This window comes from Engraulis encrasicolus, chromosome 21 (genome assembly GCF_034702125.1).
Source record: "Engraulis encrasicolus isolate BLACKSEA-1 chromosome 21, IST_EnEncr_1.0, whole genome shotgun sequence".
NCBI classification, from domain to species: Eukaryota; Metazoa; Chordata; class Actinopteri; order Clupeiformes; family Engraulidae; genus Engraulis; species Engraulis encrasicolus.
In genome coordinates this window covers 11,742,193-11,761,243 of record NC_085877.1, presented here as the reverse complement: position 1 = coordinate 11,761,243, position 19,051 = coordinate 11,742,193, and the positions used below count along the sequence as shown (strand labels likewise).

The 19,051-nt window shown below is 41.5% G+C and overlaps 1 protein-coding gene across 1 annotated transcript; it reads left to right on the top strand.

Annotated features, from left to right (window-relative positions):
- Window positions 1–1,043: 1,043 nt before the first annotated feature.
- rimoc1 (rab7a interacting mon1-ccz1 complex subunit 1) lies at window positions 1,044–17,310 on the top strand. Its single transcript, XM_063187614.1, has 6 exons — window positions 1,044–1,164; window positions 2,101–2,210; window positions 5,228–5,374; window positions 10,383–10,514; window positions 13,718–13,832; window positions 16,301–17,310. Exons 1-6 carry the CDS (start codon window positions 1,071–1,073, stop codon window positions 16,534–16,536), a joined length of 834 nt encoding a protein of 277 aa, XP_063043684.1. The 5' UTR covers window positions 1,044–1,070; the 3' UTR covers window positions 16,537–17,310.
- The last annotated feature ends 1,741 nt before the right edge of the window (window positions 17,311–19,051 follow it).

The following is a 19,051-nucleotide window of genomic DNA, read 5'->3' as shown; positions in this document are numbered from 1 at the left end:
TAAGTGGGGACGGAGGAGTGGCCAGCAAACATCAAGGCGAAGGAGTGACAAGGGCTCGACCGGCTAATTATAAATTAACTGTTTAAGCGCCTTATGTGGCCTGAGACACAAAGGTGACCTGTTTTTGTCCTTGTGTGATAACATGGTAATAATTGGTTTATGAGTCAATTTCACAAAAGTGTCAGTCCAATGAATTGGGCTGATAAAATTACTGTTTTTATTCCAAAGTATTTTGACATGATACAAGAGTGAAGAAATCAGTCAATTATTATTTCTTTTATGTTGATATATGTCATGTGACATATTTTCAAACCCATGTTATTGTTAAATATCTGTCTGAGGTCAAAAGCAGTAATCAAACACTATCCAATACACTTGCCCTTCTGATATGAGCGCATTCCATGGCATTTGATTATCATACCATGTCTGGTCTCTACCCAAACACAACAGACTGTTTAGTTGAGCCACCAGCATGTAACCTGTATTAAATGCTGATAATAGGCTGCTGTGTGTATAATAAACTATTATTGAGTATACAATAGAGTTTTATTTGGACAGAAAATAAACAGCTGGCAAGGTGTGATCAGATTATATCAAATATATAGACATTTAATGGCATGCATCAAGCGAAGCCATTCTATTCGATTCTTGTCACCATATGCACTCATATAACCCACAAGGTTGTGGAAAATTATTTTCAATGCATTTCATTATGGTTAAAATGTCCATATGAGTACACCATCATAACTGCTCAAATAATTGAAGACTATTATCCTTTCTCAACTCTATCCAGACTTCAGGTATTGGCTGCAATATTTAAGAATTATTAGACTCTGAATTGTCAGGAATAGTCAGGAATTGTTGTGTGTTATTCCCAAGTTTTTTAAAAATATATATATTATCACAATTTGGACAATATAAAACTCAAGATTTCTGCTAAACAGGTGCGTTTGTAGTGTTGCTCCCAGCTGGCTCGTGCTGTCATGATGCTGGTGCTGCTGGTGCTGCTGTTTCTGCTGAACAAGAAGCACGTGAATAATAAGTGCGTCACGTGACTGTCGTTTCCAGTCATGGCCGACGACTACAGGCGACAGGGTTTTGAGCTAGAAAGAAGGATTTTTGAGTTGGACAACAAGTGTGCTAGCTTAAGGATAGAAAAGCCAGGTAATGTGCCATTTATGTGATTATTCACTATTGTTTTGGAACTTGAGTCTTACTTGATTCTAATGCTAGGGATTTGCTGTCATCACTGAAGCCTCGTTGGCTAGCAAGCATAGCTCACTTTTCTCGCTACTGTTGTTGTTTAGCTGGTTAGCTAGCCAGCTGCGTAGCTAACTTTGCTAAAACACATGACATTAGGCATTTGAGAGAATTACCAATACATTTGTGGTTTTGTTGATTTCGAAATACTATGTTAGTGTACTGAAATTACATTATTGTCTCTGTGAAGGATGTTGTCGGGTTAAATGTCCATGTCAGCAAGGACAGTTACCGCAGGTAGCTAACGTCTGTGGAACGTCATTCCAGCCAGTGTTGCTATGCTATCACTGGGACTGCATGATTGCAATATGAGAAGAAAACAATGAAGGATGACTGCGTCGTCTCTCAAAGCTTTTAATATAATTCGCTAGTAACTTCAAGTTTGGTCATGTTGTCCCATCGCTGCTCAGAAAGCGCCGACCGTCTTGCTTGACGCAATGTAAAATGTAACACACATGAGAAATAACTGCACACGAATGACTGGTAAATTGCACGAACTCATGTAATTGTACATAAGTATGCTGTTTTATATTCATAATAAGAATTCCTAATGATGCTGTATTGTCTTCTTCCAGATGCAATGAATATTTTGTTCGTTGCCTGACCATAGTGGCTGTGTGCACCGTTAGTGTTAGGACTAATAATTGATATCTTTAGGGTAATTGCAATATCAAAGCTTAATTGTATGTAAGCCACATTCTCAGTATCATGTATATATTTACATTTCTAAATATTCTAGTTCTCTTACCGGTGACATGCACTGTTGATTGGTTATGTCATGCAATTGACACTGTCTAGTAATGTTGACGTAAGCAATTAACACATTTTATTTTTCCTTAGATGATGACTATTTACAGAATGCAGCCGCTATTCTAGATAAGTTGAAAAACTTTTACAGACAAGGGGGTGAGAGCGGCAGTCTCCCAAAACTGCTACAGGATTACACACAGGTATTTGAGCCTACTTGATACCATTACTTGATCTCAGTGTTTTTGTACCCCATAGACATTGGACTTGACACTATTTAATGTTAAAGTTGCAAAATTGGGCACATTGGTCTTTTTTGCCATGTAAGCTTTATTGACTGTGGTGTGGTGTCAGTATCTCATTGTTGTGTCACTGTTGTTTCTCTCTATAATGTTGCGGTCCTCTGAAAATTTGAGCACATGTGGCATATGCTATGGAGTGTATGCAGGCGCATTCCAGTAACATGCGTCACCATTTCAAGATGCTGATTCAATTCCACAGCCCCACTGTTTATAGAGAGCAGGCGAGATACAAATGTCTTATTTTAACACTGGCCGAAGGTAATGTGAGAGTAGGCTGCAGCTGCACCCAATGGTGGGAATGTGCTTGGTGCACAGCCAAATCATGACGTTATTTTTATTTAATTACACAGGGATAAAAACTGAGCATGAAGTAGGCCTACACTTAATGAATAGACAAACTGTCAAGCGCGATAGACTTTGCAAAACGTAAGCAGCAGGTGGTTTAGTGTCCAGCCAGCTTGCAGGAGAATGTAAACGGGTGAACACGGCAATCGTTGTCAGTGCTCATGCTCAGAAAAACTGTCAGTATGCTGGCATGAATGATTTGCATATTTGCAGAGTTTTCATACAATGCATTTTTATTGTATGTCACTATATTTTGCAGCATGTTACAGCACTGCACTATAGCCATGGTTTGCTGTGCTAGTATATATTGTAATCATCAAGTGTTCTTTGAGGTTACGCGTCACAAAAACTACCCCTGTCTCTTTCACATAGCCGGTATGTGAAGCCACTCAAAGGGAGGTCGAAGTTTGGGCCAATTATCTAAAGCTTCTGTACTGCAGTGTTGAGGTTGCATTGGAAGTACGGTACAGACGGTGCAAGTCAATCTCTGTCCTCCTGTCCTTTCTGGTGGCCTCTGCTCTTGTGACGCTAGGCTCCATGTCATTGACAAGCACATTTTTCTTTAAATTCAATATTTTGCTAAAACATCTTTCCGAAGGACATTTTCTCATTTGCTATCGGGACGTTGAGCAAGAGAAAGACCCTCCAAAAGTCGCTCTGTGCTGGTTGACCTCCGGGACTACTAATTGTTTTCCCCACGAAGGCAAAATGCCAGAGGCCAGAGGAAAATACCGGAGGACGTAGATTCACTTACACAAAAGTGTCCCGCAGAGTATGCTAATACCTTGTCATTAAATGCACTGCTCACAACACAATACTACTTTATTATTCGTTGTTTGCACCGAATTGCTTTTGTATCCTATCCCTGGGCAAAACTCATTGAGGAAAACACTGTCTGTCGATTTGATTTGAGCCCGAGTCAAACGCTACCCTCCAGGTTCCTCAGTCAGGACGCGACTGCCAACGCTTCTCTGCTACTGCTTTGAGCAAGTGCCTGCCGCGCCGGCACCATTATGTTCAGTCTGAATTGAATGCTGGAGATGCACATGGCCAAATGTAGACTGCAGACAGCGCTAAAGGTGATGTTATGCAGGGCAACATTTTGAGCAATGTTTCTGGGCAGCAATACTTCAAGGCGATGTTCGGACTCTTTATTACCATAACAATTGTATCTAGAGGACCTGGAACAGCCACACACAGCAACGTTTGAAAATCATTCCATCAAAAAATTAGTAGATAATCATGCTGTTGGCACTATTGCTCAGAAAGTTGCCCTGTGTGTCATTACCCCAACAACTTTGGCTGTTGCATTGACAGTTTTTTTATTTGTTTGTGGCAACATGCTGTTCATGTTTCTCTGTCTCTAAATTGGTTTGTACGCTCTATATGACCCTTGAAATTTTGAGGGAAGATGTCTGTATCCCCTGGGGGATAACTGCTTCATTTGCAATAAAAAGTCTGTGATTGTATCCCGATCAGCCATGTTTACGTTGTAAGGTTGCCTTGATGCTTCTTTTCATGGTTTCATTGTTGTCCTCCAAGGCCGAGGTCAAGATGCATGGAACGTAGCAGGACGTTGTACTACATTGTTGCTTTGAAACAATCAGGAAGCAAAACTTTGTAAACCGGTGCAGCGGCTGAACTTACTCACTGTGGTTGTGGTACCTGACATGATAACAGTTGATAAACCAAGTCGGCACTCTCTGCCTTCTTTAGGTTAGCAGTCTGGTTGTTGCCTTTATTTATATACGTAATTATTAGCCTTGAAACATAGGCTCCATGTCTAATTCTAAAGGGTACCTTGTGGGTCAATGTTTTGTGTGAAAAAAAAGTACACTCTAGAAGAACACTGGCACAAGGTTACTACACCAGCGACCCGGGTTTGATTCCGGCCTGGGTCGTTTGCCAGTCCTTCCCAGTGTCTCTCTCCCCACTCGTTTCCTGTCCCTCCATCACTGTCCCACCATAAATAAAGCCCGCCCCCCAAAAATAACACAAGACGCTATTCATAGTCACATTACTCATAGCCAGTGTGTTATGTAAACACATGTTTGGTGTTGGGCAGTAATAGCTGGAGCAGTAGGCGTGTTTACATTGCAGGAATATCAACAGGGCCACCTGTGTTAGAAATGAATTGGGGGGCCAAAAGTCATGCCGTCGTCTTTTAATCCTCAGTGTTTTCCACAGAAAATGTGTTGGTGAAGGTGGCATGATCTTCTATCAGAGACATGGGCCTAATCGACCTAGCCATCGTTGGAAAGGCTGTGTTGTGCAGTTTCATGAGAACTGTGTTATGAAAACCCCAGAAAACACATGGCTCATACATCATTTTTGTAATACAACTTAAATTAATAAAATTAGCCTAACAAAAATATTATCTTTTTACGGGACCTCTTCAAGGTGGTAGGTGTTCTGTTGTCAAGGTGGCTGTCTTGGCTGCAAAGTGTTGCATCACCCATCCAGCCCCAACCCCAAATCCATAATGCAAGTAATGCTTTACATCACAGAAAAGCACTGAACTGAAACTAACCACGCTGTTATTGTTTTTCTTTCTCCTCCTCCTCTAAATGCAGGTAATTCTTGACATCACCTTCTATGAGGAGAACAAGCTGGTGGACCAGGAGTTCCCAGAGGAGTGCTCCCCCTTCAGGATCCAGGAGCTACTGCAGGACCTGACGGAGCCAGAGGTGCTGTCTGGGAGACTAGCACCAGCACAGGAGGTAATAAGCTCAACATCTATGATGCTTTGCTTGTGCCTCTTTGCATGTTGGTCTGCTGTAGTGACTTAGGATCTTCTGGTCCTGGTCAAGGTATCACGTGCACAGGCACAGTTGGTAACAACAACCATCATACCAATCATATCAACTTTGTGGTGGCTACCTATCTGTCAGTTGGTCTTCTGAAGTGACTAAGGCCTATCGATTCATAACCTATGTGTGTCATTTTCGGCAGTATTTCTGTCCATAATGTTCCATCCGTTGACACCTTTGGGCTCTAGAGGTCACCATCATAACATTTTAAAAATCAATAATATTTATTTCACATTTCACAAAATAACAAATCATGCTCACCATTAATGATGCTTTTGTGTGCTGCCCTGCCTGTTGGTCTGCTGGAGTGACTTGGGATCTTTTGGTCCTCTCCTGGTCAAGGTGTCGTAATGTACAGACTGCAGGCAATCACAAAGTCATGGGTGTAACCTAATATTCATTTGGAGGAATTATTTATCAACAATCTTCTTCCATGAAAACGCATGCAGACACGCTTTTGATTTTACAAGCTCACTATGGATTGTATTCCTGTACAGAACAGATCTATTGTTGTAAGTTAACATCCATCTAAAGGTCAGATTAGACTTCAGCAACTGCGAGCGTGAAAAGTCGCGTGGGAGTGGCCACGAACCAATTTTGTATTCATGCATCTGCGAGCTCTGCGAGGTCCGAGGTCTCGTTGCCAGCCACATTTGAAATTGCGCGATTAGGCTACTTTCACTACATTGTAAGCACTGCGGTCATTATTAAGCAATGTTGCTTTCTATCCCGGTTAGCTAGGTATTTTCACAGAAATTGCAAAGGCAATGCAGTGGTATCATTATTTGACATACCCAGTCTGTTTTCACGAGCAGAAAATGCAAGCATGTAAAGACAGTTGATTCTGCCGATGTGTGTTTACATTCGGTGGAGGAACGGTAGTAAAACCGCAGGCATTGTGCCACGAGTGTTCAACTGATGCATTGTTTGTTACTTAGCTTAGCTTCGTGTATTTACACACATTTACACACAAGGCATTAATAAAGTTTTTAACAGAATACAGCTCTGCTCTCGCAAACTACTGGCATTGCGCTGCCACAAGAACAGAACAAGGAAGTAGCGAGACGACCAATCATAGTGCCTTTTTGTCTGCGTACTCCGCGTCCGTCCGACGGATAGTTAGAATTTTTTCGAGGCGCTAGACGACGGGCGCAGAGCCTCTGAGAGGGGGGCGTGGACTCGCATAGACAGAAAACGGACGGACGCAGATTCTATGCGAGCGAAGCATAAATCTAGCTTAACACTACGTGTGGTGCTGACTGCTGAACTCCATTTTTTGTGTCATCAGCCCTTTACATTGTTGGATTTTGGCTGCTCCACTCCAAACTTAATTAAAAAAAACATTGTATATTACCAGTCTAACATTATAGTATTATTTTAAAAACTTTTTATGTGTTAGACAGAATCTGGTGTTTTCTTTTAAAAAAGAATCAGAGAGCGCTGTGTCCAATTCTCAAATTTAGCTGTTTTATTAATCCAATGCATCCAGCATATAGTTAAATGAAGGCTCAAATGGTTAAGGTAAGCGTACCCATTTAGCCCATGTACCCTTTAAGCCCACTTTCAACTTTGAGGTCAATTTAAAGAAAGGGCAAAGGTGGATTTTGTTGTTCATCACCCTATCCAATTAAAGAGTTTAGTAACTGACAAAATGTTTTTTATTGCAAACAAATCAAATTTTTTATCGTTGAATTATCCCCGTCCAAGTGAATCCAGTCTCAGGACTACTGACAAGAAGTCGCCTCAAAACTTTGCTGTCTTGGGACATGTCAGAAATCATAGAATTTCAGCTAGCAAGTCAAATGTTTTGAAAATACTTTCATATTTAGTGAACTAAGAGGTAAATGTAGTGATCTTTTTAGATATACATGCAGTGTTTTGCTAAATTATAGCATTTCCCTTCAAATGGAAAGATGTGTTTTTATTAGCGAGCAAACGCCGCTATTCTCTTGATACAACCACACACCATCATTATCTTACTCTACTGTAAGAAGGTGGTTAGGTATGAATTCTAAGCATATTCCAGTTTGTTTGGCATTGGTCTTTAAAGAAATGAATCATGAAATGTTTTGTGGAGCTGATTATTTCCATAAATAGCTTTTTGTATAGGCGGGCTTAATAGGTACTAGGTGGGCTTAAATGGTACACCCCATTGAAATGCCTGCAAACTGGCAGGCATGCTAACCAAAAATGCCTTTGAGTGCTGTACAATCTCAAGTTGTTGTTAAAAAAGGCATAATGTAATGAACTAACAATAGTAAATAACAAATACATTTCTCTGTTTGGATGAAGTATTTTATGAAGTATATTAAGTAAGCTTAAGAGATGCTGTAATATTTAATTAGGTTTTATGTATTATTTTTTGAGCAAATCTTACATTTTGGAAGAATATTTTGGTCTGAAACCATTTATGCCATGTAGACTACACCGTTTAAACTCAACTCACACACCTCAGTCACCACGTATTTTGATAGAGAAATAACTATATGAGCTTATTTGGAACACAAGTGGGCTTAAAGGGTACCAATGGTACCCTTTAAGCCCATTCAGACTTTTCACTTTTCTCCTCATGTTGTTCTTTGAAATATACATCAACTCAGTGATAAACATTGAAAAGAGAGGTAAATCTTACTATTTAACAAATCATTTCACACAAAAATTATGTGAAGATGATTGAAAATTAAAGAAATTTAGATTTTGGTGGGCTTAATGGGTACGCTTACCTTAAAGCATTATAGAGCTCTGGAATTCTGTGGCCTCGTCCTAACAGCAACAAACAGACACAGAACTGACTCTCTTCTCCTGAAGCATCTCTTTTGTACTTGGTATGCCTCGTCTTGATCAACTTCCACATCTTTCAACAATAGAGTCAATCAGTGTGTAGTTAATCAAGTGATCCAATCAACATGACTCTTACACTGGACTTTGGTGTCTTAAGATGAAATGCACACAATGGATGACATAAGTAATATTCCTAATTTCTCACCCTGTGTATCCAAACTCCTGCTTTTTGCGTCACACAACCTATGAAATGGTGTTACTTAAACATTCTCCAAATACATCATTGTTTATTAAACATTAAATTGATCTTAATGCTAAGTTATGACTTGAAGATCTTCTTTAATATGACTATCTGCAACACAAAAGCCCCAGTCACAAGTTAGCTGACTCCAGTATGTCCCTTACGGCATTTGGAACGAGATTCCCCAACATTTTCCCCACACACCGGCTCTTTTCATTTGTGTCCGTTTTGTACATACTTTTTTAACTCTATACTTTCAACTTGTGCTGTCGTGGCCTCACTATTTCCTTCTATTGTACTGGCAGTTGTATCCTGACAATACAAGGCCTCTGAAGCTTGCGGATATCTGTTGTATTTGTGTGTCATGCCCAGTACGTGCTTTTATATTGGCTGTTCAGTTACAACAGGCCTGGGCTAGAGGATGCCGTTTATGCTGGAAGAAGTGGAACTGGATCTGTTCAAGTGCTTGTAGTCTATAGCCATGTTGCTCTCGTCTCGTCCTGTTATATATCGCATACGGTGTGGGCTGGAGTTTTGGGGGCAGCCGTGGCCTAATAGTTACAGGGTTTCAGGTTCCGAATCCCACCTTTACCCTTCCCTACACCTCCATCCATGGCTAAAGTGCCCATGAGTAAGGCACACCTAACCCCACGCTGTTCCAGGGACTGTAACCAATACCCTCTAAATAGTTTAGTCATGTTGGATAAAAGTGTCAGCTTAGTGTAATGCAGGGGTCAGGAACCTACGGCTCTAGAGCCACATATGGCTCTTTTGGGAACTGTATATGGCTCTTCCTAATCTAGGGTTGCCAAACATCCCTTGAAATATGGAATCGTCCTGTATTTATAAATAAAAGTACAGGTTCCATATTGAGTTGAAATGAGACAAGGGAGGTTAAAAAGTGTTCAAATGCAGGAAATTACATCTAAATAATACAAAATTCTCCCAGACCTCCACCATAATGAAGTTGACAGTTGACAACCCTATACTTACCTGTTATCAATAAAAGCAATAACTTGACAGTACACTCTAAACTTGTTGGGCTTAATTGAAATACATGCTTTTGATTGTATTTAGTATTTTTAAAATGGTATGGCTCTCGTGAAAATTTCTTTAAAAAAATTTGGCGTTTATGGCTCTCTCCACCAAAAAGGTTCCTGACCCCTGGTGTAATGTAATTGTTGTTAAGTGATGCTGCACACATTTCCAGTCAATGTAATGTCTTAAATGCTAAAAGAGCCAATCAGAGTTCAACTTTTGTTTTCTCTGACGTCACCCCACAACTTTTTAAATCTTGACACACAACAGACAGAACCAGCTGTCACTTAACAGTAAGCGTGTGTGTGTGTGTGTGTGTGTGTGTGTGTGTGTGTGTGTGTGTGTGTGTGTGTGTGTGTGTGTGTGTGTGTGTGTGTGTGTGTGTGTGTGTGTGTGTGTGTGTGTGTGTGTGTGTGTGTGTGTGTGTGTGTGTGGCAGCACCCATTATCCTAACAGATTTGACACACAGACCACCTAACTAACATCTCTCGCTGCTTGTTTCCTCTAATCTCCATTTGTTTCGCTAAGCTTGATTTATCCTCTCACCTTTGGTCTCTTTAGGTCACCTTTGGTCCTTTTTAGATAAACACATTTTGGTCATTTGAGCCCCCCCCAAGCCCTGCTTAAGCATATTTTTGACCCACCGCCCACCCACCTACTTAGCAAAATCCGACACTAATGCCACTCAATCTGTGACAACAAGGTTGAGTTTGTGTGGGGTATTGTCGCAGGTGTCTCGAGGTTGTGGGTCAATCTGATGTTGAATCATACATGCACTTATTATGTATGGTGGTGGTGATGATGAGGATGAGGAGGAGTATTGGTTGTTGATGTAGATGTGTTCTGTACCTCCCCCAGGTGCAGTCTGTGCTGGGCCTGGAGCTGCTGGAGTGCCTGTACTGGCGGCGAGGGGCGCTGCTCTACATGTACTGCCACACCCTGCACCAGAGGAAGCAGTGGATCAAGCAAAACAAGGCCACCTTCCTCAAGGTGCCACAGCAACGCACACACATGTACACACACACACACACACCAAGGGAGTAACTTTGACTTTGACATTGGTAGGGACATAAAATTGGTGGGGGTTCGGGGGTTTCTCCCCCGAGAAAATTTAGAAAATACAGTTGTTAAAAGTACAATTTTAACGCAATATGTGCATGTATTAGCCTATGAATGAATGTAGCTCAATGGTTTTAGAGGGGGATGATTTTTGACAATTTTCATTGTGTGTGTGTGTGTGGGGGGGGGCTGATTATCAATCATAAGTTCATGGCACACAGATGTTATATCAATGAGCAGATGATATGTCCACGAGCGTTCCTTAGGAAGTTGGTCTTTCAATCACACGGTTGCAGGCTTAAATCCCACCCTTAGGCTACCTCTGTTTACACCTCCATCCATGACTGGAGTGAAATTGACCAAAGCAGCTAGTTCTGATACAACATTGCTCCAGAGACTTTTACCAAATAACATATAAGTCGCTTTGTGTTCAAATGTCAGCAAAGTGGTATTGCCTAACATGAAAATGATCACCAGTTCTGCCAATAGGCCTAGCCTACTCACTTTATTGACATTTAGGCCTATTTTAACAGCAACAAAAATGACACTGACATTTGCAAACCTTTTCTTGAAATAAAAAATAAATAAGACGGGGCCTAGAAAAAAAATGTTTTGGTTCCGGTGCCGACTGACCCTTTTTATCCTCCAAAATTAGCGATGCTGTGTGGACTGTTGTAGCCTACATACAAAACAACACACTTCTTCATTCTCATAGGCTAACTCCCTATATCTCGCTTTCTTCCTGCCTGTAGCTGTGTTTGCATCATAGCAGCCTACAGGCAACACACGCGTGCAAGTGTCTTTGCGCAGCGCGTCTTGACAGAAATCCCAGCGATGTCACCGCATAGTTGCGCACCAACTGTGTCACGTTGTAGGCGAATTTTAATGTTACAACATACCAGTTAGCTTTGTAGCCCTTCTACATGACCGAAATGCAATACAACACAATGATTAGGTGTAGGCCCTATCTGTGATTTTTGAATGATGTTGGTTACATACTCGTCATGGAAGAAGGCTTCCATTTCAGTCGCGTTGGATGTTCAGCGAGATCAGAACCTAGTCGCAGCAATTAGTCTAGGCTACTCAAGTAGTCCTACAGTTAAATAGACTGTAAAACAAAGCCAGGTTAATTTAATATGAAAGAAGGGAAATGTTTTGCCGACGTGTACCTTTAGGAACTCTTTCATTTACCACATGGGTCGCGTTAACAGAGGTTTGTCCGTCATTGACAGTTTTTTTTAAAAAGGAAGACTGAAGATTCTGAAGCCTGCCCGTCCTTTCGATGATAGTTTAAATAGGCTACACCCGTATCAGTAGATCAAATGTGCATTTCAATTCGTTATTATCTGCGCTGCGCAGAGACCACATTTCTTCTTAAATAGGCCACTTTATCCTTCACCCTTCTCCGCCTCTCTCTGCTTGTCACGCAACTATTACGCATCTGCAGAGCTCCGTTCCCTGCACCCAAATAGTGAATTAGAAATTGCCGATGATGTCGGCACAACTGTTCGAATAGGCTAATTAAGATTCAGAACCGTTTGTAGGCCTATACGTAGGGCTAGGCTACTACATTTCCCCACAATCTGATTTAATGGCAGGGCGAAGTTATCCCTCTATCGTCTTTCATAAAAGTTTCATAGGCCTATCATAAAAGGGTTTTTTTCATATCATATCCTCAGGCGTCGCCACAAACTCCTCGCTTGAAACAAAAAGTAGGCGGGCCTATGTACCAGAAATAGTAACACACGGTGTCTTAAATAACTTTAATCTGACGTTTTGAAATGGTAGTTAGACTACACGTTACTGAAAAATAATAGTGCGACTACGTTACCGGCAACACCGGTCGTGATTACACAGTAGGGGGGTAAATATTGGTGGGGACGTGTCCCTACCGTCCCCACCATAAATTACGCCCATGACACACACACACACACACACATATAGTACATAGCCAAGATGGTATGCCAAGAACACCGCTGGCAGAGCACCGCTGAAAAAGTTTGGGAACCACTGCTCTAGGTTAACTTGGTTTTAACACTGAACCACATTCTTGGAATAACCCCCAGTCGTCTACCTTACACCCTGCTGAAAAAGGACTTTTGCTGACTGATCTGTTACAACAAAAACACGTACAAAAAAGCTGGAGGACTTGGACTTTCTGCTGACTGGTCTAACAGACTGGTCTAAGAAAAACACATACTATGCTTTTTCTGAAAATGGTTTGAGCAGTGTTGCTGGGGCAGTGGTAGCTGCTGTTTGTTTAGTGGTGGCCCTCATGTGTCATAATAATGGGCAGCATCCATTTACAACATTGAGAAGCTGTTATACCACCGCTGCCTGCCAAGATTGCACTGGACGTTTCCCTATAGATTATCACCTTGTAGACTAATGGTTGCATTAGGATGACATGCATGCTCTGGAGACTCGTGGAGCTCCAACAATCAAATTCAAGCCTGTAAAATGTTAAACATACAAACTAAAGCTATATATATAGTATTGTGTTGGGTTGTCAAGCAAAACAAATTGCAATGGAAAGACACAAAGGGGCTTAGAGCTCTCAGACATTCGTCTGTGCTGGACTGCCGGGGGGAATCAAAATCCAAAAGAGATAGGAAACAGTAGAGGCACTCTGAGATTACAAATACCGGTATACTTCAAAAGCCTTTAATATAACATGGCAAGTCAAAAAACACATAGGCCTTCGTAGTGCTACCATAATTGCATTCATCGGTAGGCGTTATAAATAATAAATAATAGTCGATATGTATCGATGCATCAATCCTACGGCCGACTATTGAATCAAATTGTATCGTATTGTGGGGCATTCTTAAGAATCGAAAATAATCGAATCACTGCTCCCTGCCCAATGCCCTATCTGTTAATTGTGCAACATATTAGAAGTGGAAAAGTAATGAGGAAAAAATCGAATCGTATCTTGGGGCATTCTTAAGTATCCAAAACAATCGAATCGCTGACTCAAGAAATCGTTATTGAATCGTGTCATCATGGATCATCAGGGTATAATCAGGGTATAAATTGTAATGGGATTTTGATTGTGGTCATTCACAGAACACTGAATTGTACTGAGTGTCACTGAGCAATGCAGATGTGTATGTGGTGTGTTTTCTTTCTAGTGTCTTCAAGAAGGTGTGCGGTACCTCATGAGGATGCTGCAAGTACGGAATTCAGTCAAACTGAACGACGGCGTAGTTTTCCATGACTCAACGACAGCTAATTTTCTGTCTGAAGGTAAACTATTTGTAGAGAAGATGCCCAGTATTATTGCATTGGACACACATTAGTACATTGTATTATTTTACATTTATACAGAATGTACGCTGTTTATTAGTAAGGTTTGGAGGGGTGGCTTACAGGTTTGGAAGGGTGTAAGGCTCGCTATTGACATGACCCTGTCTATCAGTTTGTCTGTCAATTTTTTAAAAATCTGTATGTTTTTTTGTTTTTTTGACGTTTTTTTCCCTAGAATGTTATGTACAAATAGATTAAAAAAAACAAAAAAAAAACGCATTATGCTTTCAGAAGAATCATAAGAAGTCTGTCTTTGTTTGCCCGCCTGCAGTGTTTTGGGTAGTCTGCAGGGGGTGCCAAGCACACATCGTCAGATCCCGTGCATCTAGCATTGTCCAGGCGACAGATTGCCATCTTTGATTGCTCTTGTTCATAGATATGGGGTGGATTCCAATATGCACACTACCTCCTCGGCCTGTGCTTGTGGCTTCACGTTTCTGTGACATCCCAACTCCATGGAGAAAACAATTAAGTTTCCCCGCTGTCAGCCTAGCCACAACAATTTTTGTGGGGCTATTCTTCATTCACCATCCCGTTTGCAAATGAGAAAATTACATTAGAATTAAGCTTTTGCAAGATATTGAAATACAATGCTGTTGACGGTGACGTTATCACAAGGCCACAAGGAGGCAAGTGAGCAAGGGAGGATGGGAGTCCTCATGTTGGAATCCACCCATGAACACCATTGGAACAAATGGCTGAAGTCAGATCTGTGCCATTTTATGCTGGTATATTGCTTTCATCCTTCAGTGACAATGCACCCAATTACCTGTAGATGGCAGTAAAATCTATGTCATGTATCATGATACCGGCCCAAGACGGTAGTGGCGCCCATGGTTGCGCTGTGTCAAAAGGCTTAACATGGGCTGTGTCTCAAATGCCGCACTTGTGCACTTCGGGCACTGTTTTTCAGTGCCTAGGGCGCTCACGCTGAAAATGTCAGTTGAGCCAGTGCACTGAAAGTGCCAGGATGATCCCCGAACAATGGCGGAAAAATGCAGTGCTTGAATGATGGACACTTCATGCACTAAACGGCGGCCATGTTGACAATGACACTGAGGAAATGTGGCATTCAGTTCTGTAGAAGAGTTTGGTCAACAGTCTCCTAATTCTGTAAGTAGTGTTGATGGGACACCAACCTTTTCATGCCAACCAAAGTATGTGTGATTGTTGGAACAGGACATGGAAATACAAGCACCAGACGCTGTGCATTGTAAACAGTAGCCAACTCATATTTTGGCGAGCTAATGCCATGCTCAGCCGTCACTTCCAGCGAGGGCACAGTGCATGGTGCTCAAATTTTTCCACAACACTATGCACTAAGGACCTCAGTGTACTGTGTGCACTGACTGTCAGTGCACTGACAAAAGTGTGTCATTTGAGACATAGCCATGGAATATAGTGTCCATCTATGGCTCTTGTTAACAACGGTTGTGTCATTGGCTGGTGGTCCGCAGGCAGGATAGGAGTCCGCATGGAATCCACTCATGAACATCAGATGCTATATCAAATGGCTGAAGTTTTGGCCATTTTTAAGCCAGTATATTGCTGTCATTAATCAGTAACAATGCAAAGCACCCACGTTCCTGTAGATGTCAATGACATCTATGAGATGTATCATGATACCGGCCCAAGGAGGCGCCGCCCAGGGTTGGGCCGTGTCAAAAGACTAAAGATGGCATCTAGTGTACATGGGGGTATACTAAGAAGCTGGTTCAGGAGTAAACCAGGTTAAGTTAAGAGGCAAATCATCTAATAGAAGAGCCTGGAGTTCCCAATTTCTTGTTACCTCCTAACTGAACCTAGCCTGGGAACTCCCATACTGCCCTTAGTTCTACACAATCGTTTCGATCTGAAATCTCACTTGTGATTAGGTCTGGTGTTAACCAGGCAAAACTGAACCTAGTTTACTCCTGAATAGGGCTTGGTAAAATAATCGAGTTAATCGATTCTAATCGAAATTCACATAATCGATTCACAGGGCACAAAATCGATTTTTTGGTTCTTTTTCTTTTTGTTCTTTTTGTTTAATTTAGGTCTATGGAAAATACCCAGTAAGTATTCGTCAATTAGGCCTAGGCCTACTTATTACAAATTAGCAATCTGTTAACCCTGTCAAGCCACAGCCCTTTGACATTTTTATTTAAAAAATAGGCAACAGAATCTTTTTGGGGGAAATCCTGGCACCAAGACGGGAACAGATTGAATCTATTCAGAATGAATCGAATCGAATCGAATTGAATCGTGATTAATCGATTCAAAGCCCTAAGAATCGAAATCGAATCGATACAGGAACATGGCTGCGATACCCAGCCCTACTCCTGAACCAGCTTCTTAGTATAGGCCCCATATAAGAATATCTATGGCTCTTGTTAACAACGGTTGTGTCATTGGCTGTTGGTCCACAGGTATCTTCTCAGACACGCACCTGCTGACAATGATGTACATTGGCGAGATGTGCTTCTGGGCGGTGAAGTACGAGGACTGCAACGCGGACTCCACGGAGCGCAAGGAGGAGCGGCTCCACTTCCGCGACATCGGCACGCAGATCCTGCACAAATACGTGTCAGCGTGCGAGGGGCCCCTGCAAGGCCAGGGCTGGAACACGGAGAACGCCAAGGAGATCCTTAGCATCTTACAATAAATAATAATAAAATAACACAGGCGGGCAGGGCGGGGCGGGTATAGGGTGGAGTGTATGTTGGGGTGGGGTGGGTCAGAGAGCGAGAGAGAGAGCGCGAGAGAGAGAGAGCGCGAGAGAGAGAGAGATACTGTTGAGTGAGTGTTGGTGGGGGTGTCGTGTGGGTGGGAGAAACACAGGGACAGTGAAATTGTCCCTACAACAAATTTTATGCTCTAAAACCTAAAAAAAAGAAGAAATGACAAAAAAGAAGCACTTACCCTCCAGATCCCTGACGTCTGGATGGACATTTCATTTGTTTGAGAATGTGGTTAATTTCTTTTTTTTTTTTTTTTACAAAAAAATATAGTAAAGATATAAATCTAAACAATCACAAAAGCGATAACCTTTCTGGGAGAGAAACATCACTCAAACCGTAGTTTTGTATTTATTATTTTTATTTTATTTTTTTCTCGTTTTTTATTTATTTATTTTAATTTTAATTCATGACATTTATATAACAAGAAGGTGCACATACCACAAACATGTTAATTCTATAAATTCCGTACCCTTTTAAATGCAAGCCTTTTTTGTTATGCCATCTTTGTATCACTTTTGCTTAAATGTAAAAAGTACTCCTTTCTCCACTTTTTGGCAAGATGTGTCGTGAACAGATGAGAGTTTTGATATTTTGATAGTACATTTCTAAAAGGAGAACTGTACTGTGTTGGTATTCTTTCAGAAGTGCATTTCATTTTTTAATGTTCTCATCAAAATAAATTTTGGGTTAAAAAAAAATCAACTATGAACTTTATTTTTATTTTTAATTTTTTATTTTTGCCTTTATTATGTTGGGACAGGTGAAGAGGTGGGCAGGAAATGACAGGGAGAGGTGGCTGTGGGATTGGGAAATGAATTACGGACAAGTGGGGCCAGTGTCTGGGAGCCCGGTGGGACATACCATTGCTATGCCGATGCTGGGCTAGTTGGCTATATTTCGGTCCATCAATTTATATTTATTATGTCATATTGCATTAAAAAATTCACCTAATTTAACAATTTGGAAATTGGCAAGGGCCATGGAGAGGGGCCCCTCCTTGTTGTCTGGATTCAAACCTGGGTCCCCATGGGCATCCAGGCCCATTTGTGGAGTGCGCAGTGGTTCTTATTTTTTTTTTTAAAGCTTATTACCCCCCCCCCAAAAAAAAACTTCTACACATACACACTAAAAATAATGAAAGTGATTAATTGCAATGTCAGTAATCAATGGGGACCAAACATTTTTAATTTAGTTCTGATTTAATGTTCAGAAGCAGAATTTTGGACCCCCTGTAATCTTTGGCACCCCCTCTACTTTCTAACTGAAGCAGTCTTGCACTGAGGAGCGCTGCTGTTGCAGGTAGCTGTGTGGCATTCATGCAGCCAGTCTGTACAAACATGATAAGAGGGCGAGGGTGTACTGTGGAACTTTAATAGTCCTGCCAGTTTGCCTTGGCCATGGCTCTGGGACATTATATGCTACTTGGGAAAGCTTAATTAAGACCCCTCTAATAGCCAGGACACACTCATTACGAATAGGGAAGCTGACAGCGGGGTCAAAGGGGTCAGTTGTCCCGGGCCCAGGGAGAGAGGGAACCCAGAATTGGGTGCCCATTACATTGTCTCTTTTGAGTGGGGGTCGGGGCAGCCATTCAAATGACTGACCTTAGCCCGGCAAAAGCTGTTATAAGGCCTGATAGTTGTGTGAGGCGGCAGCTATGTAAACTTACTGGGCTTACTTGGCTTGGTTGTGTTTGTTTGTGTTTATATTTAACAACGTTACCAATGCCTAGTTGGCCATATTAATTTTTCAATGTTAACGCTTACATTCTCCTAAATTGTAAGGCAATCTTCCTCTGCTCTGAGTGGCATCTGCTGTACCAGCAGTGGTGGCATCTACAGAAGGTGTAATTTCCATACTGTCCTGCAGGAGCAGTATGTAACCACTAACCTGTTCAGGGTGACAGTGGATGTATATGTATAAAGCGTAGTATCAATTGTGTGAGTGTGTGTGTGTGTCAGTCAGAGAGAGAGAGATGTATAGGCACCCTTTTTTAGTAACTTGACTTCTTCACCAATAAACCATAGTCTCCGTATTTTGAGATGTCAGAAAGCCATCAATTGTTTTCTTTATACCAGGGGTGTCAAGCATAAGGCCCAAGGATATGGATGCTGCCCGCCAAAGGGTTCGATCCAGCCCCAGACTTGTAAAGGGAAAAAAGTCAGAATGTCAAAATAAGAAGTAAATCTTTAGCCCATTATGACGCAGAAATGTGCAATATTTCACTGTTACATACCCACGTTAAGGGTAGGCCTATGGTCCTCTTGAAATTAAATGGGCTGTGTGTGTAGCCACTGAACTGAAATAAGTTTGACAGCCCTGTGTTAGACTGTATCAGAATCAGCTTTATAGGCAAAGGACACTTGCATGCGAGGAAATTGACTTGAGCTTTCAGTACAGTAGCTCTCTCCTTTAAAAAAAAAAAAAAGTTACTAAATA